At 36.8% G+C, this 24,302-nt stretch overlaps 1 protein-coding gene and 1 pseudogene across 9 annotated transcripts in view; both read left to right on the top strand.

Moving 5' to 3' along the window:
• USP40 (ubiquitin specific peptidase 40) overlaps positions 1-24,302 on the top strand; it is an 87,467-nt gene that overhangs the window by 17,208 nt on the left and 45,957 nt on the right. For all 9 annotated transcript variants that reach the window (XR_010023424.1, XM_063095423.1, XM_063095432.1 and 6 more), the window contains 5 exons: positions 6,782-6,877; positions 8,442-8,549; positions 18,415-18,715; positions 21,552-21,633; positions 23,198-23,369. Coding sequence is in view for 8 of the 9 variants with exons in the window: in XM_063095423.1 (XP_062951493.1) it covers positions 6,782-6,877; positions 8,442-8,549; positions 18,415-18,715; positions 21,552-21,633; positions 23,198-23,369 (759 nt within the window). In the remaining variant the exon portion in view is untranslated. The remainder of the gene's footprint in view (positions 1-6,781; positions 6,878-8,441; positions 8,550-18,414; positions 18,716-21,551; positions 21,634-23,197; positions 23,370-24,302) is intronic.
• Positions 1,937-3,377, top strand: LOC134389666 (mitochondrial carrier homolog 2-like; annotated as a pseudogene).

Below are 24,302 nucleotides of genomic sequence, written 5' to 3'. Positions count from 1 at the left end.
ATTGGCATTTTGAGTCTTCGTATGTGAACAATATATGTTAAAAAAAATTTAAGCTTTTTATATGTCTTATAAAAAAGTTTTATAATTTTCTCAAAAAGAACTTGCAGATATTCTGAGCGAAGCACTAACCAGAGTCTAGTTCCTGTGAAATTATAATGTGTAACACAGCAACCTTAAACTCTCAACCAATTTTCTAAAATGAAACTAAAACAAAATAAAATGTCTATATGTATGTGATGAGCCATCAGATTAGGATATAAATGCTTAAGTATAGCTTCCTGATTATCAAACAGTGAATATTGTTGTTAATGAATAGTAGCACCACGTGTAGTAATATGGCTTCCTTGGTGCCAATAATATCTGTCAAAGTCAAATAAAATATGGAGATGAATCTCTAAAAGAAACATTTTATTTGGCAATGACAGAATTGCAATCAGGGGCATACACACAGACAGAGTGGTCTCTGAGTTGTCAAAGAACAAAGAAAGGGTTGGGAGTTTTATTAAAGCAAAATGCTACATATTGTTTTGAAAGAAAGCTCATTGGCATTAGCGAAGTTTTGGGGAGTTGGAAAGTTCTGATCGGTGAGTGACAGTGGGAGGTAAAGCTAGCCTTAGAGTCATGGTAGGTCATTTCAAAAGCTACTAGATAAAACTGGTCTTAGGTTACAGCAGGCCATTTCAGGAGCAGGGCTTGGAGCAGGTGCTGTGTGCCCCGAGTGCTTTTTCCCTCTGACCCCTTGACTCTGATTTAGTTTGTGTATGACAAGAATATCCAATTTGTATAACCAACTTTCACATATCCTAGATGCATGTTCCCTTTGTTGACACTCAACTTTTTAAAATATCTATCTGTATTTTTGACATACTATCGGTTGTATTTGGAATATATTGAGAGATACATATGTTCTGTACAGTTTGGATGTGAAAAAAGTCAAACTATGTTCTACCAGAAAAATGTTTACCAGGAAGATGTTCCATAGGGGTATGCCTGTACTTTGTGTTTCTTGGACTCTTTGTATTGAAATGCACTTATTTTTATTGTATTGATTTTATATACTAAGACATATAAAATTTTTTAATGTATAAATTAAACATTTTATATGCTGACAACCAGCAATCTTGCTAGTTGTCATAATCTCTCTTATGTTGTAGGCATCTATGGAAAAAGACAATTTTGTTTCACCCTCTCTAATCCTTTACCTTCAATTTCTTTTACTTATCTTACTGCAGTGGATAGAACTTCAATTCTGGATTGAGAAAACCATACAGGTATCACTCTCAGATGCCTGTGCCACATCTGCCAAGACACTAGTTAGTCAGGCACCTTCCCAATCAGATGTTTCCATGTTTAGTTTTAGCTGATCCTTGTTACATTACCTTCTTTTGAACTGCTTTCTTGCATTTTCAGTTTCCCATAGTAGAGAATTCTTATTTTCTAGGATGGCCATTGTCATCTCCCTCCTGTCCCTCCCCTTTTCATACAATCACATTAGCTTTTTTTCATTCTCTCTTTAAGATGAAGTTGAAGCCTTTCGTTAGATTTTGATAGAACCTCATCACCAGGTCTGATACATGTTTATTATGTTTGTCTGTTTGTTTTTTTAATCTTGCCACTCTTACTGCAGTTCTTGGTTCTTTCTTCCTATATTATGCCTTCATCTATTCTAATCTTTTTTCAATATTGCCATGTCTCTCTTCAGTCTTTGAAAGTGCTCCCAGCCTCTTGGCCAGTCCAGCCTTCACCTCAGGCAGTGTGTCTGCTTTCCTCAATGCCTGCTACAGCTTTTGCTTAGCCCATTTCAGATTTGAGGCATTTTAGCTGGCAGCATTTATCTCAGTCTTTTGATGCATAAAATACCTATTTGCAATTTCATTTTCAAGTTTATTGTTGAGGTCATGCACAGAGTTATCTTCACACTCTGTGGTGAGCCAGCATGTTTCAAGAGTAATGATTCTGTCTTCCATGTCTTCCTTTTGGGTTGTGATTTCTTGGACATCTCTTTGCAACTTTGTGTTCATTTCTTCAGAACTGATTACCTTTCTTCTACCAGTGACAGGATCTTCTTCAAGTTCTGTTATGTGACTCAGGCATTCTTTCATTTGGCTTTGCTGTTTGCACTGCCTATCTCTTCTTGAAGCTCTGTTCCCTTAGCAAGGTCTTGCTTGTGGCTTAAAGAACAATCAGAAGATTGCTTTCCATTTGTGCTTCATGTATGTTCTCGTTCGTGGCTTCTATCAACTGTCTCATTGGTTAAATTTTTTTCTTATTGTTCTGTTCTTTAAGAACCATAGCTTTTCATCCAGAGCTTTGTGGTGTTCAAATAATGAATTAGTGCTTTAAGAATTTCACCTTCAGTGAAGCTGGTGGCCCTGGCATGTGATCCAGGACCAGCTCAGTCGCTTGGTGGCTTGGTCTGTCTCCGGGTGCCATTGTGGTGGATGCAGCCAGTCAGGTGCTCCTGGGCTCCAGTCTCACCATCCTGTCCCAGGCACTCATGTACGAGAAAGTGCTTATCCAGGTGTGATAAGAGCCTCTTCCTCCAAGAATAAGATGAAATTTCTTGAGGCAGCAAGTATATCAGCTTCCTGGTCTCTTTTGTTATGCTCAGCACATTGCGAGCATCAGTGGGAGACATGGGTTGTTCACAGGCTTAATTCCAAGACTGTGTTCAGCAGTCCTTGGAACTTGTAGTCCTTGATAAAGTTTTACAGCATTACCAGGCATGGGAAAAGTCTGAGGAATTAGGACCTAGAAATGTACAGAAAGAAGTCTCATCTTCCTTTGACCAAGTTATCAAGGAGACAGCTCAAGAGATGATTGCTCATTCTGCTGCTACCCCCATCACACATCTGTTCCATTTGATCAGCCTGATGTCTGTGGTAGAGTTCACTGGCAGAGAGTCCAAGTACTGTGGACTTTGTGACTCCATAGCAACCATCTATTAGGAAGAGGGTATTCTAGGATTTTTCATGGGTCTTGTTCCTTACCTCCTCAGTGACATCCTTCCTTTGTGGCTCTCTAACTTGCTGGCCTACCTCATCAATATCTATGCACTGGACAATGGCATTTACACCATGAATGAAATGAAGAGTTGTTCCCAAGCTGTCCCAGGATTTTTTCCAGTATGCTGACGTATCCCTTTGTGCTTGTCTCTAATCTCGTGGCTGTCGACAACCGTGGGCTTGCTGGCAGAAGCCCTCTTTACTCCCCAGTCTGTCCATCTTGGATAGATTGCTGGTGCATGCCACACAGAGAGAAATATGAGCCAAGGAGATAGCTCATTTTTCTGGGAGGTTCCCTTTGGGAAGACTTATTGTTGTGACCTGAGAATGTTAAGTTGAAGATATGGGGCAGGGACAGTGACATTTCTATAGTCTCAGATGCACAGAATTATAGAAGAGGATGTTGATTTCTATATAGTGTGGCATGCTTTTTTAATAATCATTTAATCTTGGGAAAATGAAAAAAAAAATTTCACCTTCAGTAGACAGCTGGACACTGTCTACTTTTCTATCATTATCCTGAGAAATCCCCTCTGCCTAGAGACAAAGGATTCCAAACATTCTAATCATAGCAAGGTAGTGTTCTTTCTGCTTATAGTTCAGTAATTACTTCTTCTAAGAAGTGGTTCCCTGTATACATGGAGTTTTTTAGTAGGTGCCATCTGTAAGGAATAATATTCAGGACCAACCTCATGTAATTTCCCCTGGGTTATAGCCAGCATTTCAGTCCTCATGGTGTATCCAGAAGATGATCCCTTCCTTTTAGCATGGAGGCCATTAGCTATTCAAAATGTGAATCTAGAGGACGTCATGACTGCTCCTAGTTGGCAGCCCTGTGACTGGTACATGCTGGACCAGCTCATCCCCACAAGGCCAGGACATTGGCAGAGAGGAGGAGGACTGGGCCCAGCCTGTACATCACCTTGCATTAGCTTGTCAGATATTGGGATTGTGAGCTTGAGCATTATCTATGGAATGCCAGCATGCCTCTCTCCTCCTTTCATTTTTAAATCTCTTCCATAGTCATAAATTTCTTTAAGCATATTAAACATACATTTATTATTCACTGACAGATAATTTCAGCATCTGAAGACTTTGTAGGTCTGATCTGGATATTTGCTGATGATGTTGATTCTATTTCTTTACGATTTTGTTATTTTGGGTTGTAGGCTTCTTGGTGTGGTTGTTTGTTTGTTTTTTAAGAACTTGATTTACAGAAGTCATTTGAGGCCTGAGCTGAAAGTGCCTTCTTCCAAGAAAGATTTGTATTTGTCTCTACCACAAGCCTTGGGGTCACCACCAACCCTTGACAACTTGAAAATACAATCTTGACTTGATGGTTTTAGAGTCATATAGCTAGTGTGAATTCGAGCCACAAATCCACATGAGGACCTACTTGTGATGGTTAGAAGAAATTTTTTTTTATCATTTTTTTTATTATTATCAAGGTCAAGGCAAGCCAGTTCCTCATTGTCCTTAATTGTGAAGTGGATTTTTTTTCTAGGCCATGCTTATATTAAGGGTATTGCCCTTTGGCATTTCCAGCTTTTTGCTGGAGCCTATCATTAGGGTATAGTAAAAAGTGTATTTTGGTCTTTGTCCCCAGTTCTAGTTATGGTTCCTGGCACAGAGCTCTTTGGAATTTCCTGAGTGATGGGAGTTTCTTTCATTATTCATAACAAGCCTCTTTCCACCTATCTCAGTTGTTGCTAATGAGGTGATTCTTAGATTCTTTAGGATGGGGGCTGGTTGCCAGAGAAGCCAATGAGGTGATAAGAAGGTTGAAACTTTCAGCCCCACCCCCTGACCTTGGGGAGGGAAGAGAGTCAGGAGATTGAATTCAGTCACCAGCAGCCAATGATCTCATCAATCATTCCTCCATAATGAAACTTTAATGAAAACTCTTGAAAAACAAGGTTTGGGGAGTTTCTGAGTTGGTGAAAACATCCATAATTTGGGAGATTGGCCACCCCAACTTCACAAGAACAGAGCCTCCTGCACTTGGGTCCCTTCTGGACCTCACCCTATGTATCTCTTCTTCTGGCTGTTCATGTGTATCCTTTATAATAAACTGTAATGTAAATACAAGTTCCTGAGTTATTTGAGTTGTTCCAGACAATTATGAACCTGAGTTAGGGTTATGGGAACACTAGAATTTGTAATTGGCTGGGCTGAAGTACGGATAGCCTGGGGACCCCATTTTTGGTTGGTGTTTGAAGTGGAGGGCAGTCTAATGGGATTGATCACTCAACTTGTGGGGTCTGCACTGTCAACACATAGTTAGAGTCAGAATTGAATGGAATCGTAGGACACCCAGTTGGTGTCAGAGAATTGGAGAATCAGCGTTGTTTGAAAAACCAATCATTCAACTCCCTTCTTTGGATAGGCTTTACACTTTCTCTCCCAAACCCTGTCCTATATGAGCATCAAAATGGAATCTCAATTTCAGCAAGGTTGGTTTTAGTCCATTTAGGCTGCTATAAAAAAACACCTTAGACTGCATAATTTATAAACAAGAGATATTTATTGCTCACAGTTCTGGAGGCTGGGAAGTCCAAGATCAAAGCACTAGTAGATTTTGTGTCTGTGAGGACTCCCTCTGCTTTGTAGATGGTGCCTTCTTTTGGGGTGGGGGCAGGGCAGTGGCTGGCCAGTAAAGGAATCTGAATTCTTGACCTTGGTGTTACCAGCACCAGGCTCTCCCACATGAGCTAACCAGCCAGCCCCATGGTACCCTCTTGCCACGTCCTCACATGGCAGAAGGGGCAAAAACTCCCTTAGGTCTGTTTCGTAAGGTCACTAATCCCATTCATGAGGGCTCCACCTTTATTACCTAATCACTTCCTAAAGTCCCCACCTCTTAATACTACTACATTGGGGATTAGGTTTCAACATACGAATTTGAGGGGACACATCCAGACCATAACAGCTGGGGAGCTGGAAGCCTCAACTCTGGATTTCCTCCCTGGATTCCCATTTCACTTCTTGACCTCTGAGGATTTTTCTGATACTCTTGCTAGCTCAGTGTGTGTTTAAGAAGATTTTATTTGTTTCATTTTGTTTTGTTTTACTTCATCCAGCATTTTTAGTAATTTTGCAGCAGGATGGTTATATCTGGTCTGCCATATTCTTTAGTTATTTCTTGGTTATTTATCTGTGTCTTATGTTAATTGTTTAGGTTTATTTGTGTTTATGGTTTTAAGCCAATTTAAAATACCTTTGCAAGATGGCATGCATTCAAATAAAAAGTTAATAAGAATAGCCTACCAGGGGAATTTTTACATGTTCTCTAATACCATCATAGAAGGGGGTGAAAACTTGGATGATCAGGAAATGGCAGGGAGTGTTTAAACTGAGCCTACAAAGATGGGTAGCGTTTCCTTAGGCCAACACGATTGAGTGAGAACATATTGGATGAAGAACAGAAAATATTTTAAACTGGGTAATAATGAAAACCCAACATGTAAGATGCAGCTAAAGTAGTGCTTAGCCAGAAAATGCTGGAACCCTCTTGTGTATTGTGCTAGGAGCTTTACTTTTCTCATAAACCCAGTTTATGGATAGAGCCAGAGAGACTGAGTAACTTGTCCGGGATTGCTCAACCAAAGCTGGAATTCAAAACCAGGCCTGCCTGATTCCAAAGCATGTATAGATTATGATGATGTTTTTACCATCCTTTTCCCATCCTGAAACCTCCATGGGATAGACATTCTTATTTTGTTAATTATTCTTTAAGGGATTAGTGATAGAAACTCTTTTGTTATTTTCCTTCCTAGGAGGAAAAAAGTAAACCAGACGTGAATTTGAAAAATCTTCAGAATGAAGAAGAGATTGATGATCCATTAGTGATTCTTAGAGCAATCTTATTACAGGTAGAGTGTGGGTGTGTGTTTGTAGATATCTCGTGTGTGTGTGTGTGTGTGTGTGTGTGTGTGTGTGTGTGTGTGTCTGTATCTGTATGAGATTTAGTTTGTAGATATGATATTACCATTCATAGTATTTTTTCTTAAAGATATTCTGTATGTCTATACTTAAAATTTTTTTGTTGATGATTTTCTGGTTATAAAAGAAATACACATTCATAGTAGAAAAACAGAAAATATGTAAAGAAAACAAAAAATGTAAATAAGCCAAATACTGACAATCATTGTTAACACTTTGGTATATATTGTTTGCCTTCTGTTTTCTTTGTGTTTATATACATATATTGAGATTGAGTTATGGTTTTTTTGGTTATTATTATTGTCATTTTAAACAGAATTGGGATCTACATTTTTGCACTCTGTTTTGCAGTTTACTGTTTTCCCATATTATCCTTTTAATGTCTGTAGGACCTAAAGTTATATCACCTTTTTCATTTCTCTTTTGAGGGGGGAGGCGGGTGGCTGGCCAGTACAGGGATTGAACCCTGGGACTTGGTGTTATCAGCGCCATGCTCTAACCAACTAAACTTACAGGCCAGCCTCCACCTTTTTCATTTCCAACACTGATAACACCTCAGTTATATGACTTTTAATGTTTGTTTAGTACACTGTTGTAATGATGTTATGTCTCCTTTCATTTACTTATTCATTCTTAATAAATGATTTTTCATACTTCCTAGTAGGGACCTGGCTGAGTACTTTTAACCATATTGATCTACTGCATAAGTTTGCTAGGACTGCTATAACAAAATACCACAGACTGATTGATTTAGACAACAGAAATTTATTCTCTGACAGTTCTGGAGGCTGGAAGTTCAATATCAAGATGTCTTTCCTTAACTTGCAAATGGCCATCTCTTGCCTGTATTCTCACATGGACTTTCCTCTGTGTGTGTGCATCTCTGGTGTTTCTTTGTGTGTCCAAATTTCCTCTTGTTATAAGGACACAAGTTAGATTGGTTTAGGGCCTACCCTAAAATGGAAAACAGCCTCATTTGAACTTTATCACCTCTTTAAAGACCCTTTCTCCAAATATAGTCACATTCTGAAGCACTGAGAATTAAAGATTCAACACATGAATTTTGGGGAGACACAGTTCAGCCTGTAACAGCCACTTAACCTCTTTTGGAACTTGTTTATCCTTCAAAACATTCAGATAAGACATTAATAATCTTTGTTTTGCACTTAAGTATGTCTTCTAAAAATCCCATATAATGTCAGGAATTCATCAAACTTCAGGATACTCTCTGGGTATTACGCTTTAAATAGTTAAACTGTGGCTCATGAAAAGTGGCATAATCCAAGTTTTCTTAACTGTGGCTTCATCTACTTTTTAAAAGACTTTTTTTTATTAAAAAAATTTTTTATTATGAAATAATTATGATTAATTCACTTACATGTTTGCTGTTCTAGGCATGTTTAACTAGATATAATCTTGTTGATCCCTTTGAATTTGTAAATGTAATTGTTTCTTATCAGATTTTCTTAAGTGACTTTGTGTTTCTTTCATAAGGAGGAGAATAATCTAATTCCAGTTGATCAGCTGGGCCAGAAACTCTTGAAAAAGATAGGATTATCTTGGAACAAGAAGTACAGAAAACAGCATGGACCACTGCGAAAGGTAATGTATATGGCATTGTCATAGGAATTTTAAGGAATTTGTTCTTTTACCTGAAGTGTCAAATTTGTTGGAATAAAGTTGCTTAAAATATCACCATATTATCCTTTTAATGTATGTAGGACCTGAAGTCAAGTTCCCTTTTTCATTTCTGATACCAATAATTTGTGCTTTTTTTTTTTTCCTCTTAATTTTATTTTGTCGATATACAATGTGGTTGATTATTGTTGCCCATTGCCAAAACCTCCCTCTCTCCTCCCTCTCCCCCCTCCCACCCAACAATGTCCTTTCTGTTTGCTTGTCGTATCAACTTCAAGGAATTGTAGTTGTTATGTTTTCTCCCCCCGCCCCCCAGTTTTATTTTGTGTGTGTGTGTGTGTGTGTGTGTGTGTGAATTTATTTATTTATTTTTAGCTCCCACCAATAAGTGAGAAAATGTGGTATTTCTCTTTCTGTGCCTGACTTGTTTCACTTAATATAATTCTCTCTAGGTCCATTCATGTTGTTGCAAATGGCAGTATTTCATTTGTTTTTATAGCTGAGTAGTATTCCATTGTGTAGATGTACCACATATTCCGTATCCACTCATCCGATGATGGACATTTGGGCTGGTTCCAGCTCTTGGCTATTGTAAAGAGTGCTGCGATGAACATTGGGGAACAGGTATACCTTCGACTTGATGATTTCCATTCCTCTGGGTATATTCCCAACAGTGGAATAGCTGGGTCATATGGCAGATCTGTCTGCAATTGTTTGAGGAACCTCCATACCATTTTCCATAGAGGCTGCACCATTTTGCAGTCCCACCAACAATGTATGAGAGTTCCTTTTTCTCCGCAACCTCGCCAGCATTTATTGTTCAGGGTCTTTTGGATTTTAGCCATCCTAACTGGGGTGAGATGGTATCTCGGTGTAGTTTTGATTTGCATTTCCCGGATGCTGAGTGATGTTGAGCATTTTTTCATGTGTCTGTTGGCCATTTGTATATCTTCCTTAGAGAAATGCCTACTTAGCTCTTTTGCCCATTTTTTAATTGGGTTCCTTGTTTTTTTCTTGTAAAGCTGTTTGAGTTCCTTGTATATTCTGGATATTAATCCTTTGTCAGATGTATATTTTGCAAATATTTTCTCCCACTCTGTTGGTTATCTTTTAACTCTGTTAATTGTTTCTTTTGCTGTGCAGAAGCTTTTTAGTTTGATATAATCCCATTTGTTTATTATTCCTTTGGGTGCTCGTGCTTTTGGGGTCGTATTCATGAAGTCTGTGTCCAGTCCTATTTCCTGAAGTGTGTCTCCTATGTTTTCTTTAAGAAGTTTTATTGTTTCAGGGTGTATGTTTAATTCTTTAATCCATTTTGAGTTGAGTTTAGTGTATGGTGAAAGGTATGGGTCTAGTTTCATTCTCCTGCATATTGATATTCAGTTCTCCCAGCACCATTTCCTAAAGAGGCAGTCTCTTCCCCAGTGTATAGGCTTGGTGCCTTTGTCAAAGATCAGATGGCTGTAGGTGTGTGGGTTGATTTCTGCATTTGCTATTCTATTCCATTGATCAGTGTGTCTGTTTTTATGCCAGTACCATACTGTTTTGGTTATTATAGCTTTGTAGTATAGTTTAAAGTCAGGTAGTGTTATGCCTCCAGCTTTATTTTTTTTGCTCAGCATTGCTTTGGCTATGCGTGGTCTTTTGTTATTCCATATAAATGTCTGGATAGTTCTTTCCATTTCTGAGAAAAATGTCATTGGAATTTTGATGGGGATTGCATTGAATTTGTTTATCACTTTGGGTAGTATGGACATTTTCACTATGTTGATTCTTCCAATCCAAGAGCATGGGATATCTTTCCATCTTCTGGTATCCTCTCTAATTTCTCTCAGCAGTGGTTTGTAGTTCTCATTATAGAGATTTTACACATCCTTGGCTAACTCAATTCCTAAGTATTTTATTTTTTTGGTGGCTATTGTAAATGGGCAGGCTTTCTTGATTTCTCATTCTGCATGTTCACTATTGGAGAATAGAAATGCTACTGATTTTTGTGTGTTGATTTTGTATCCTGCTACTATGCTGAAATCATTTATCACCTCCAAGAGTTTTTTTGTAGAGGCTTTAGGCTGTTCGATATATAGGATCATGTCATCTGCAAACAGGGACATTTTGACTTCATCTTTTCCAATCTGGATGCCCTTTATTTCCTTCTCTTCTCTGATTGCTCTGGCTAGTACTTCCAACACTATGTTGAAAAGGAGTGGTGAGAGTGGGCATCCTTGTCTAGTTCCTGTTCTTAAAGGAAAAGCTGTCAGCTTTTCCCCATTCAGGATGATATTGGCAGTGGGTTTGGCATATATGGCTTTAATTATGTTGAGATACTTTCCGTCTATACCTAACTTATAGAGGGTCTTTGTCATGAATGAGTGCTGAACTTTATCAAATGCTTTTTCAGCATCTATAGAGATGATCATATGGTCCTTGTGTTTGATTTTATTAATATGGTGTATCACATTTATTGATTTGCATATGTTGAACCAACCTTGCATCCCTGGGATGAATCCCACTTGATCATGGTGAATAATTTTACGTATGTGTTGCTGTATTCTGTTTGCTAGTAATTTATTGAGGATTTTTGCATCTATATTCATCAAGGATATCGGCCTGTAGTTTTCTTTTTTGGTTATATCTTTACCTGGTTTTGGTATCAGGATGAAGTTTGCTTCATAGAATGAGTTTGGGAGATTTGCGTCTGTTTCAATCTTTTGGAATAGTTTGTAAAGAATCGGTGTCAATTCCTCTTTGAATGTTTGGTAAAATTCTGCTGTGAATCCATGTGGTCCTGGGCTTTTCTTTGTTGGGAGCTTTCTGATAACAGCTTCAATCTCCTTAATTGTTATTGGTCTGTTGAGATTTTCTACATCTTCATGGCTCAGTTTTGGGAGCTTGTGTGTGTCCAGAAATTTATCCATTTCCTCCAGATTTTCAAACTTGTTGGCCTATAGTTGTTTATAGTAGTCTTGAATGATTCCTTGTATTTCAGATGAATCAGTTGTAATATCACCTTTTTCATTTCTAATTTGTGTTATTTGGATCTTCTCTCTTCTTTTGTTAGTTAGCCATACTAATGGTTTGTCAATTTTATTTATCTTTTCAAAAAACCAACTTTTTGATTCATTGATCTTTTGTATTGTTTTTTGGGTTTCAATTTCATTAAGTTCTGCTCTGATCTTAATGATTTCTTTCCATCTGCTAACTTTAGGTTTGGATTGTTCTTGTTTTTCTAGATCTTTAAGGTGAAGTGTTAGGTTGTTCACTTGCCATCTTTCCATTCTTCTGAGGTGAGCATTTAATGCAATAAATTTCCCCCTTAATGCTGCTTTTGCAGTATCCCACAGGTTTTGGTATGATGTATCATTGTTTTCATTAGTTTCAATAAATTTTTTGATTTCCTGCTTGATTTCTTCTTGGACCCATATGTCATTAAGTAGAATGCTGTTTAATTTCCATGTGTTTGTATAGTTTCCAGAATTTCGTTTGTTATTGATTTCTAGTTTTAATCCATTATGGTCTGAGAAAATACATGGGACAATTCCAATTTTTTTGAATTTGTTGAGACTTGCTTTGTGACCTAATATGTGATCTATCCTGGAGAATGATCCATGTGCTGATGAGAAGAATGAATTTTCTGAGGCTGTTGGATGGAATGTTCTGTAGATATCTGCCAAGTCTAATTGGTCTAGAGTATTGTTTAGATCTTGTGTTTCTCTACTGATTCTTTGCCTAGATGATCTGTCCAATATTGACAGTGGGGTGTTCAGGTCCCCTGCTATTATAGTATTAGTGTCTATTTCCTTCTTTAGGTCTAATAGAATTTGTTTTAGAAATCTGGCTGCTCCATCATTGGGTGCGTACATATTTATGATTGTTATGTCTTCTTGATGGATCAGTCCTTTTATCATTATGTAGTGTCCCTCATTGTCTCTTTTTATGGTTTTTAGTTTAAAGTCTACTTTGTCAGATATAAGAATAGCTACTCCAGCTCGTTTTTCTTTTCTGTTTGCATGGTAAATTTTTTTCCATCCTTTCACTCTTAGTCTATGTGAGTCTTTATGGGCGAGGTGGGTCTCTTGAAGGCAGCATATAGTTGGGTCGTCCTTTTTAATCCAGTCAGCCAGTCTGTGTCTTTTGATTGGGGAATTTAAGCCTTTTACATTAAGAGTTGTTATTGAAAAGTGTTGATTTATTCCTAGCATTTTATTGGTTGTTGTTTGGTTGTCTTAGGTGTCTTTTGTTCCTCGCTTTCTGATTTACTGTTTGGTTTCTGTGTTTGTTGGTTCCTTAGATTGTAGATAGCCTTTTTGTTTGTTTGTTTTCTCTTCATGAATGCCATTTTTATTATACTAGTGGGTTTAGATTTTTTGGGGTTTTTATGGCAGTGGTAGTTATTTTTCAGGAACCAAACCCAGTACTCCCTTGAGGATTTCTTGTAAGGGTGGTCGTGTGGTAGTGAACTCCCTCAGTTTTTGTTTGTCTGAGAAATATACTATTTGCCCTTCATTTCAGAAGGATAGCCTTGCAGGGTAGTGTATTCTTGGCTGACAATCTCTGTCTTTTAGCATTGTGAATATATCATCCCATTCCTTTCTGGCTTTTAGGGTTTGTGATGAAAAGTCTGATGTTAGCCTGCTTGGGGCTCCCTTATAGGTGATTTGACGCTTCTCTCTTGCAGCTTTTAAGATTCTCTCTTTGTCTTTGAGTTTTGCCAATTTGACTATAACATGTCTTGGAGAAGACCTTTTTGGGTTGAATACATTTGGAGATCGTTGAGCTTCCTGGATCTGAAGATCTGTGATTTTTCCTATACCTGGGAAGTTTTCTGCCACTATTTTTTTGAATATGTTTTCAATGCAATCTCCTTTTCCTCCCCTTCTGGAATACCCATGACTCGGATATTTGAGCGCTTAAGGTTGTCTGATATCTCTCTCAGATTTTCTTCCATGTCCTTGATTCTTTTTTCTTTCTTTTTGTCTGCTTGTGTTATTTCAAACAGCCCATCTTCAAGTTCAGAGGTTCTCTCTTCAACTTCGACAAGCCTGCTGGTTAAACTCTCCGTTGTGTTTTTTATTTCGCTGAATAACTTCTTCAGTTCAGCAAGTTCTGCTACATTTTTTTTCGGCACATTGATTTCCTTGTACATTTCCTCTTTCAGGTCCTGTATACTTTTCCTCATTTCATCATGATGTCTAGCTGAGTTTTCTTGTATCTCATTCAGTTTCCTTAGAATTATCACTCAAAATTCCTTGTCAGTCATTTCAAGGGCTTCTTGTTCTATAGGATCTAGAGCTTGAGATTTATTATCTTTTGGTGGTGTGCTTTCTTGATTTTTCGTATTTCTGGTATCTTTTCTTTGATGTTTATTCATTGTGGCAGGGGTTTTCACAGTCCACAGATCAGATGAAATGAGCAGAGTATCTTCTGTTCCACTGGGCAGTCTGATGAACACAGCAGGCAGACTCAGAGGAGAATCGGGGGCAGAGCCCGGAGTTCCTGGTCCGAGTGTGGCCACCGCCCATCAGCTCCAGCTCGGCTCGATATGTTGGGGCGCCTGGGTCTGGAGGGCCCTGATGTTCGGGTGAGGAGGGGCCGCCGCCGCTGCTGCCGCTGCTGCCGCCGCTGGGTGAGGAGGCAGTACCACTGCTGCTGCTGCTGCTGCTGCCGCCACCGCCGCCGCCGCTCAGGGGCCAGTTCCGGTTCCTGCTGCAGCCGCTGAGCCTTTCATGGCAATATCCTCATGGGCCAGCGGCAGGGGGTCTTTGTCCCCCTCCCCGGGGGAAGTGGCGCCCTTCTCTGGAGTGGGGCTTAGGCGATGCCGGCGGATTTTCTTCACTCAACGATCAGAGCATCCAACATGGCGCTGCTCCGCCACACCGCTCCAATAATTTGTGCTTTTTAGCTTTCTTTTTCATTGGTCTTGCTAGGGGTTTGTCAATCTTATTAGATGTTTCAAGAAAACAGCTTTGCCTTTGTTGATTTTCCTCTCTACTTCTCATGTGTTTTCTATCAGATGATAGAGAGCTTGGCAATCTCTTCCGTTTTATTAGAATATTTAATTCATTTATATTTAATGTAATAAATTGATATGGTTGAGTTTGAATCTACTATCTTGCTATTTGTTTTCTATTTCTCTTCTGTTGGTTATTTTGTTCTTCGTTTTCTGCCTTCCTTTGGATCAATCAAGTAGTTTTTAGTGTTCCATTTTTATCTCCTCTGTTGGCACTTTTAGCTTTACCTATTTGTTTAATTTTTTAGTGATTGATCTAGGGATTACACTATACATATATCAATATTATAAATTATAAATATTATACCACTTTATGTACAATGGAAGGCACTTATAATAGTATAGTTTCATTTTCCCATTCCTATCTCTTTCTGCTATTGTCATCTTATATTTTACCATTACATATTATATAAATTCCACTATACCTTATTACTTTTGCTTTAAACACTTAAGTGACTTCTAAAGAAATTGAGGAAAAAAATATGTTTCATACTTTTTTACTCTGGTGTTTATTGTTCCTTCTTGTTTTCATCTGTATTGCTCCAAGTTTGCGTTTAGTACCCTTTTCCTTCAATCTAGAGAGCTTCCTTTAGCATTTCTTGGAGTCCAGAACTTCTGGTGGAAAATGCTGCCAGCTTTTGTTTGTGTGAAAATCTTTATTTTGCCTTCACTTTTTAGTGATATTTTTGCTAATAAAGAATTTTAGGTTAATAATATTTTTCTTTGGGCGTTGTTTTTTTTTCTTTTTTTTGCACTTTAAAGATGTTATTATAGTGTGTCTGATTTCCATTATTTTGGATGAGAAACCAACTGTCATTTTTTATTCTCTTGAATGTAATATATCTTTTTCTCTGCTTTTAAGATTTTCTTTTTATCTTTGGTTTTCAGTGGTTTGACAATAATGTGTCTATGTATGGTGTTCCTTGTGTTTATTTGCATTGTATTTGCTAAGTTTATTTTATATTTGTGGTCTGAAATCCTTCTTCAATTTCAGAAATATGTTGGCCATTATTTCTTCAGGTGTTTTTTTGCCTCATTATTTTTCTCTTTTCCTTTAGGACTCCAATTATATATATATTAGACCATTGATATTTCCTCACGGTTCTTGGATGTTCTGATATTTTTGTTTTGTTTTTTTTCTTCTCTAGCTTTGATTTAGATAATTGCTATTGATCTGTCTTTAGGTTCAATGATTTTTTTTCTGCTGACAAGCCAGTCTTCTGTTAAGCCCAACCAATGAACTTTCTGGTTTTGATGTTGTTTTTTAGCTGTAGAATTTTCACTTAGTTCTTATTTATAGTATCCATTTCTCTGCTGAAATTCCCCATCTCTTTACCCCTTGTGCTTATATTTCTATGTAAATTCTTTAACATACTTATAATAGTTATTTGCTATTATAATATCTAGATTAATTCTGGGTCTATTTCTATTCACTTTTTTCCTCATATGAATTGACTTCTTTCCCTTGACTGTGAATCACATGATCCTATTCCTTTGCATGTCAAATGATATTTTTAATAAATTTTTATTTTTTTAATTATACACTGACAAATTATATTTGTACATATTTATGGAGTACAAAGTGATATTATGATTTATGAATATAATATAGAACAATTAAATCAAGTAATTAACATATCCATCACTTCAATACTTATCATTTTTGGAGTAAAAATATTTGAAATTCTTTAGTGATTTTGAAATGTATAGTACATTATCATTTACTATATTCACCATACTGTGTAGAATATCTCAGAGGAAAAAAAAAATTAATTCTTCTGTCTAATTGAGGCTTTGTAGCCTTTGACCATCATCTCTCCATTTCCTTCATTCCCGTATATAATCTTATTTATATACTGGTCATTGTGGATGATGTGTTGTGAAGACTCTGGATTATGTTATCTTTCCCTGAAGAGTTTTGCATTGCATTCTAATAAGCCCTTAAATTATCTTTGAATCTTTTTGATCCTGTGGAAACTTTATTTCAGGTTTTGGTAGGGTAGATCTATTGCAATTTTGCATTCAGTCCAAGAGAATACCTTTTAGTCCTGGGGCATGGTCCCTCTTCTTAATGCAGGGCTTAGCAAACTATGTCCTCTGGGCAAAATGTGGCCTGCTGCTTGTTTTTGGACAGTCCCAATCCAAGAGCAATCTTTACATTTTTAAATGGTTACTTTTTAAAAGGTTATATAATACCTAACCTTAATAATGTCCTCAATTTTACCTCTAAAATATTTCCTACCTGCCTCTTTAAGAAAAATCTGCCATCACCTTCTAATTTGGCAGGACTGAACTCCATGCTCCTTCTACTCAACAGCAGGCTGCTCTGTTTAGATATTGGGCCTCCTAGCTGTTGCTTTATGCTGAGTTCCTTGGCATTTTGGGCTGTCCATTCACCATTTAGGAGTTAGCCAAGGACTTAGGGGGATTTGATACAAATTTGGGACTCCTTGTAGGATTTTTTTTTCTTTCACTTTCTAGCCTCTCTGGTATTCTCAACTTCTGTCCCCTCAGCCCAGTGAGATTTCTGCCTTTTGCTTGAATTCCATTTCACCATGTACTGCTACAAACTGGAAAGGGGTAGGTTAATACAGAATTCACCTCGTTTGCTCCTCTTCTTTGAAGGATGATGTCCATTCTACTTTATGCCTACTTTTGGTTATTCTCCAAACAGTTGTTTTCATTGTTGTGTGTTGAGTTTATCATTTTTATCAAGAGGATTAGCCTAACAAGAGCTCTCTAACATTACTGGACCAGACTACATTGAAGTTTGAAGGTTTTTTTAAGAGTTAATCCTCAATTATCAAACAAAGAAAAACCTGGCTATACAGAAAGTTCATTACTCAAAGCTTTCAAATTGTTGATATTTTATTGTACCTAAAAAAATTATGTACAAAATATTGTATCATCTGTTCTCATACACAGTGTTAACAATGTCATTGGGTCATATGCCCTATGCCTTTCTGTTTGTGATAAAGTAATACTTTTGTTTAGAGAGTTGACATTTCCACACATTACTTTCTTTCCAAGGAAACATGAGAAAGTCACTCTTCCATGTTGATTGATAAGCAAATGTTACATTTAGCTCCCAAGTGATTTCCTATATAAAGTGTATTTGTGCTGAGAAAAAAGGAGATGCAAGGCTGCCTAGAGATTGGAGAGTGAGAGGGCAGAAGAGTAGGGGTGGGATGTAGGGATAGGCGATGGTAAGAGAGATTTTTTTTTTCTCCTTATCCTTTAACAGGAACTTGAGAAATAGTCTTTAGGAAGGTGACTTATGCCTTTCTTTGCTTTGGTTTCCTGTGCTTGCCTGTCAGCTTCCAGAGAAGACAACATTCAATTTAAAAGTTCACTTAAACAATAATTTAGGCTTGTAATTATGACTTTATCACAACAGAGTCCATCTGGGTCACGAGTTTTCAAATTATCTTTTTTGGTGGTGCACTATGTGATTGCCTTTGTTTTCTGCTTTGTTTAGATCACTTTAAAATATTTCAAAAGAGTCTGTTCTACCTAATCTGTTTCAGTGAATTACTTTATTTAAACCACATTAGTGAGGTATATTTAAAATGCTGTTTTAGTTGTGGCATGGCACCTTTCTCCCTTAATGTAAGTATTAGACTGTTTAACAAAGCAGTCTAATTTTATTAAATGTTTTCTTATACCTAAATGGATTTCTTTCCCCCTAGCTGGCCAGACCAAAAATAAAGATGATGTTAAAAGATCTAATCACAGAAAGAAAAATAAAAAAATTTTTTCATCACGTGTAATTGTTAAAAACATTTTATTAACCTAAGTATTTGGTTTTTTGTTTTTGTATAGTTCTTACAGCTCCATTCTCAGATATTTCTTCTCAGTTCAGATGAAAGTACAGTTAGTCTACTGAAGAACCATTCTTTCCAGGCTGAGCCTGATTTCCAAAGGAATGATCAAAAAATTTTCAAGACTTGCACTTCAGAAGCCCCAGGATTAAATGATAGTACCTGCTGTCCCCACTGGTTTGATATAAATGATTCCAAAGTTCAGCCAATCAAGGAAGAGGATATTAAACAGCAATTTCAGGGTAAAGAAAGTGCCTACATGTTGTTTTATCGAAAATCACAGTTGCAGAGACCCCCTGAAGGTATGAAAAGAAAAATGTTCCTACTTGTTTAAATTAATGACTTTAAAAGATCGAATGCTATTTGAATTTTTACCCTTTCAAAAGAAGGTTTACTCTTGGAACATTTAAAAATATTTTAAAGGTAACAGTAAGAAATATGCCAAATGAAATCTAACAATTTGTCATTTTATAAAGATTGTATATTTCTGTTTAATTTTCTATCCTATAATAACAAGAGATAATAGTTACACTTTCAAAATTGGATTCTCTTGGATCACATAATATTTTCCTGTCGTGTTGGCAAACCTAAGTGCAGTAGCCCTATGCTCAGGCTTGGCTGTGTCATTCAGCCTGTATTGCCTTTGAGTTGTAAGTGGCCTTGGTCTTATTTTCATATCTTTCCCTTTATTTTCTTGTGTCTTTTTTCTTTTCCCTCAACGTAATGTGTTCTCTGAGCAATTGAAATATTTTTGAAGCACTTTCTGTTGAACCTTTTGAGAGAGCTCATTCCATGGAGGTTAACCATCAAGACCCATAATAATAAAAAGTATTTTTCAGTTGATGCTGTTAACATGAATAAGTCAGGAAGACTTTTTGAACACTTCCCAAAGTCTTTTCAAAATTAAAAAACCCTAACTAGGAAAGCATTTTAGATTGAGGCATATCTATGATTAGAGATGAGGATAATGTTCTTAGAGAATGAGAATACTGATCATTTTTATAAAGAATCAGAAGAAAGCAGTTACTAATTTGCACGTGAATGAAAGGGAATTAACTTTCTAGATCTGAAATAGTTACATAACTATGCTATTAACCAGAGAGGCATTGTATTTCTGGGAGGCAATAAAAGGTACGGTAATGGTTCTGATAAATATTGTGAATCAGAATTCACAGTTATAGAAACATGCAGAAAAAGAATGTCTTCAGATGGAATATTAGTCTTTTTCACCAAACTGAATTTTAATATGAGCATAATTGGAAAATGTACTAAATGACAGTTTTCCAGTTAGCTTAGGAATTGAATAAAGGTCCAGCCAAAATCTTGATGGACTGTTTTGGGGATGAAGGGACAGAACTTTGCAAAATGATTCTAAAATTCACATAGAGAGGTAAAGTAATAAAAGTTGAAGAAGGGACTAGTGAGGAGTAATTTACCGTATCACTAAAAATGTGTTTATGTGTTGCACATGGCAATGAAGAAAGTGTGGTGCTAATGCAAAAAGTTGGACAGATAACTGAAATAGAGCAGTAAGCCCAGAAACTAATCCCAGCATATTTGAGATTTTAATCCATGGTAAAGTAACCTTCAGATAAATAGGGGAAAGTGAATTACTCAATAAATACAACTGGGAATTGGTTAGTTGCTAGGGAAATAACCAAGGCGTATGCTTCTATTATACAAACCACTTAAATGAAACCATAGATCTTTTAATGTTTATGTAAAAAAGGAACCTTGAAATGTGTAAAATATAAATATTTATCTGATCTTAAGGTAAAGAAGATCTTCCTAAGCTTAAAAGCAAAGAAAGAAAAGTATTAAGGAAAAGTGGTATACACCTTAAAAAGAATTAAAAGGCAAATGATGGGCTGGCTGGTTAGTTCAGTTGGTTAGAGCACACCCCTGTAACACCAAGGTCAAGGGTTTGGATCCCTGTACCAGACAGCAACAAAAATTAAATAAATAAAAGCCAAATGACAAACTAGTGGAAAATAATAAAATATATGACAACTTTATTCCCTCTATCTGTAGAGTGCTCTTACATATATTCCTTTGTGCTCAATAGTAAATTAGGAAAAGAATATAAATAAACAGCTTACAAAAGAAGAAATTTCTATTTCTTCAAAAAGTTTTTCACCCTAACCCATAATCAAAAAAGTGTGGATTGAAATAGCATTGAGATGCCATGATGCCAGTTTTTTCCTACCAAATCAGATATTTCCATGAATCTGGTTCTCAACAGTTGACACTTCCTCCACCGCTGGTAGGTATGTAAAATAATACAACCAATTTGTATTTAAAAGCTGTAAAACTATCACACCCTCTAAACCAGTAAGTCTACTTTCACAAGTTTGTCTTGAAATAATTAGAGCTATGAATTAATATTTATGTTCAAAGATGTTTGTTGCCCCCATTATTTTATAATAGTAGACTAATTGGAAATCACCTTAATGTCTAAGAGGAAAAGATCAGTTAGATTTATTATGCTTTTTATAGAATGGATGGCTGTGCAATCACTTATTTAAGGCTTTGGAAAATACAATATATGAAGTGAAAAAGCAAGTTACAATTTTATTGAATATGATCCCAGTTGTTTTTTAAAAACTGTGCATGTATGTGTATGTGTGTTGGGAGTGAGACTACAGATAGTATCCATTGCTTTTATGCTTTTAAAAACAGTTTTTAGAATTTTTTTTTTTTTTTTTTTTTTTGGTTGCTGGCCATTAGAGGGATATGAACACTTGACCTTGGTGTTATCAACACTATGCTGTAACCACACCATGCTCTAACCAACTGAGCTAACCAGCCAGCGTAATTCTTAGAATTTTTATAGTAACCAATTATTTCATTTGTAATCAGGACAATGATGTAGGTGTTCTTTTTAAAAAGTATACTTAAATAGAGTTGAAGAAATAGAATTCTTCTAACTTGGCTTAAAGAACTATCTACCTTTCGTTTGTTCTAATGTTTTCATTTTTCAGATAGGAAAACTGAGATTCAGAGAAAATTAGTATTCAAATAGCTAGTTAGTAACAGCTTTCCTAGCTCCCAGCACAGTCCTTTCTAGTTTTCATGCTACCTCCTCAGCAACCAGATTTCATTTAGTCAAGAGAAGTTAATGAGAGGTTTTGTTCACAGCTCGAGCTAATCCAAGATACATGGTTCCATGTCATTTGCTGAATGAAATGGATGCAGCCAACATTGAACTGCAAACAAAAAGGTAATTTTAAATTACTTTTAGAGTTTGAATAGTTTTTGTATGGATTGAAGATCTAATTTAGGCCTTAACCATTTGATAATGAAAATTAAAAAGAAAAAAAAGTTAATGCTAGTGTCTGTTTGGCTGCTGAATTTTTGTATTGCGGGTATCTTTTACTTTGGAATAATCCTTATCTGTGAGAGTGAATTAAATAATGACATATAAAATGGTCATTGCCAAGTAGGGATCAAAGCCTAAGAAGACAAGAGAAATCAGTGAGCACATAGTTGGGCTAAATGAATTATATTCTGGCCTGGCCAGATTATTCTCTTGGGTACAAAGAGAGCCTGCCATTAAAATCACTTCTCATATTTCAGTAGTTGGGGAGAACTGGCATGTAGTGACAGAAGTCCAGAAGTAGGCAGATTTTCAACAGGAAGGAAATACTTATTCTACAGAGTATTGTGTTTAATGTCAATCTTGGACAAAAACCTATTCTGGATTCTTAAAGAAATGGTTTGTGAAAACTTGATGATCTCAGCATTCTCTTTTGGGGCCTAATCTCAGACCTTGTAGAACTTTATTTGCTCTGTGACAGGGTCTGTATGGTGTTGGAATAGGGAATGGACATTCCCACAGTCTTCTTGTGGACCCAAGTGGCTTATTATGTGGCAGGGATATGCTCAACATTTTTATCATTGACTTGGAGCTGGGAGAAAAAAATAGCAGATACACCGAATGACATAAGATCAAAGGAACTCTCAACAAAAATCAAGACACTAAAAAGATAAAAATTTAACACAGTGAAATGTCTTAAGTGTAAAAAATAATCGGCATGCATGGTCTGGATTAGCAGTTAATATTAAAATAAATAAATGAAAACAGAACAGCCTGAGGGGTTTTAAGTCAGCCAGCGCTAAGGTCTTTAATGTGGTCATCAAAAAAGCAAATGCTCTCTTCAACAACGTTAATAGAATTGTTAATAGAATCTGAAGTACTTGAATAGTGGTGATAAGCCTCATTCCAACTCTACCTTGGTCAGACTCTACCAGGGTACCGTGTTTGGCATCAATCAGCTGAGTGGATTCTGAGAAGAGCAGCCAGTGTCAGGCTTCTGCTAAGGATATTTAACCTGGAGAACATAGGCTCAGGGGGTACATTGCTAGTGACTTCAAATATTTTATGGGAGTCTGTGGAGTCCAGTAGAAGTAAGGATGATATAGAAGTTGGTAAATCTGCAACTTAAAATTATGTGAGCAGATTTATAGCATTTTGTTCATAACTGTAATCTCATCCCAGGACTGGAAGATTTCAAGTGTCTATTTGTTCAGAGAAATGTGGTTAATATGGCGTGGTCTACATTAAAACAGTTTTCCCTTTCTATTCATGGTGGCAGTTAGAGCTGAATTTTTGCTATTTATTGAAAAACCAAAATGAATCTTTTTGTCACATAGAAGAAATGGATGTTGTTTATTTAGGTAGCATGGAGAACTTATATTGTAAATCAAATATTTTTGGTTCGAGATGAAACACAGTGTCTATTATAAAAACACTGTATTTACATACTTTTTATGCCTCTTTAAAGGGCAGAATGTGATTCTGCAAACAATGATTTTGAATTGCATCTTCACCTGGGCCCTCAATATCATTTCTTCAATGGGGCTCTACACCCAGTAGTCTCTCAAACAGAAAGCATGTGGGATTTGATCTTTGATAAAAGAAAAACTTTAGGAGATCTCCGACAATCCATATTTCAGGTAATTTAGCCTTACTTCCTCTTAATTTAGACTTTACAGTCCATCTCCAGCTGGATTCTGCATTTCATCCCATTTAGGATACAACTATTTATTTTTTAAAGCTGCTTGGGAAAATCCTACATCAGCCTCTTCATAGAGGAATGACCCAGATGTTCTTTACTCACAAGTCTTCTAGAAAGGCTTTTCTGCATGGTTCCTACCGTCAGCTTTTCAGGTGGAAAATTGGGCCTGGTACATTTTATTTTGTTGGGGATAAAAAGTACAAGGTTGACTCTTTTTGAGAAAATAAATAAAGGAGAATTGTTTTTCAGAGGGAGTGAGAAGATAGAGATGAATGAGCATGTTGCTTAAAACCAAGAACTACTGGGCCGACCCCGTGGCGCACTCGGGAGAGTGCGGCACTGGGAGTGCAGCGACGCTCCCTCCGCAGGTTCGGATCCTATATAGGAATGGCTGGTGTGCTCACTGGCTGAGTACCGGTCACGAAAAAGACAAAAAAAAAAAAAAAATACCCAAGAACTACTAAACAAAAGCGTCTAATTTTGTACTCTCCTGTATAGAATAGCATTTATTAATAAGATTCTTAAGTGAAGGAAAATATCTTCTGGTCTGTAGTAAAAACAAACATAGTTCTACTCATTATCTCCAAATAATTTATCCATCTGTATTGTAGTGATGATAAAAACAACAACCAGGGGCTGGCCAGTTAGCTCAGTTGGTGGGACACCAAGGTCAAAAGGCTTGGATCCCCAGACTGGCTAGCTGCCAAAAAAAAAGAAATACAATAATACTAACAACAGTAGTGCTCTCTGTTTTCTTACAGTGCTTTCATAAAAAGTTCCTTAACCTCATGAGTGTAAGCTAACCCCATTGTGAAGATGAAGAAATTGTAATTCAAGGAGATTAGTGTATTGCCCGTGGTCAGACATCTAG

This window comes from Cynocephalus volans, chromosome 1 (genome assembly GCF_027409185.1).
Source record: "Cynocephalus volans isolate mCynVol1 chromosome 1, mCynVol1.pri, whole genome shotgun sequence".
NCBI classification, from domain to species: domain Eukaryota; kingdom Metazoa; phylum Chordata; class Mammalia; order Dermoptera; family Cynocephalidae; genus Cynocephalus; species Cynocephalus volans.
This window is presented reverse-complemented; position numbering and strand designations above follow the sequence as displayed.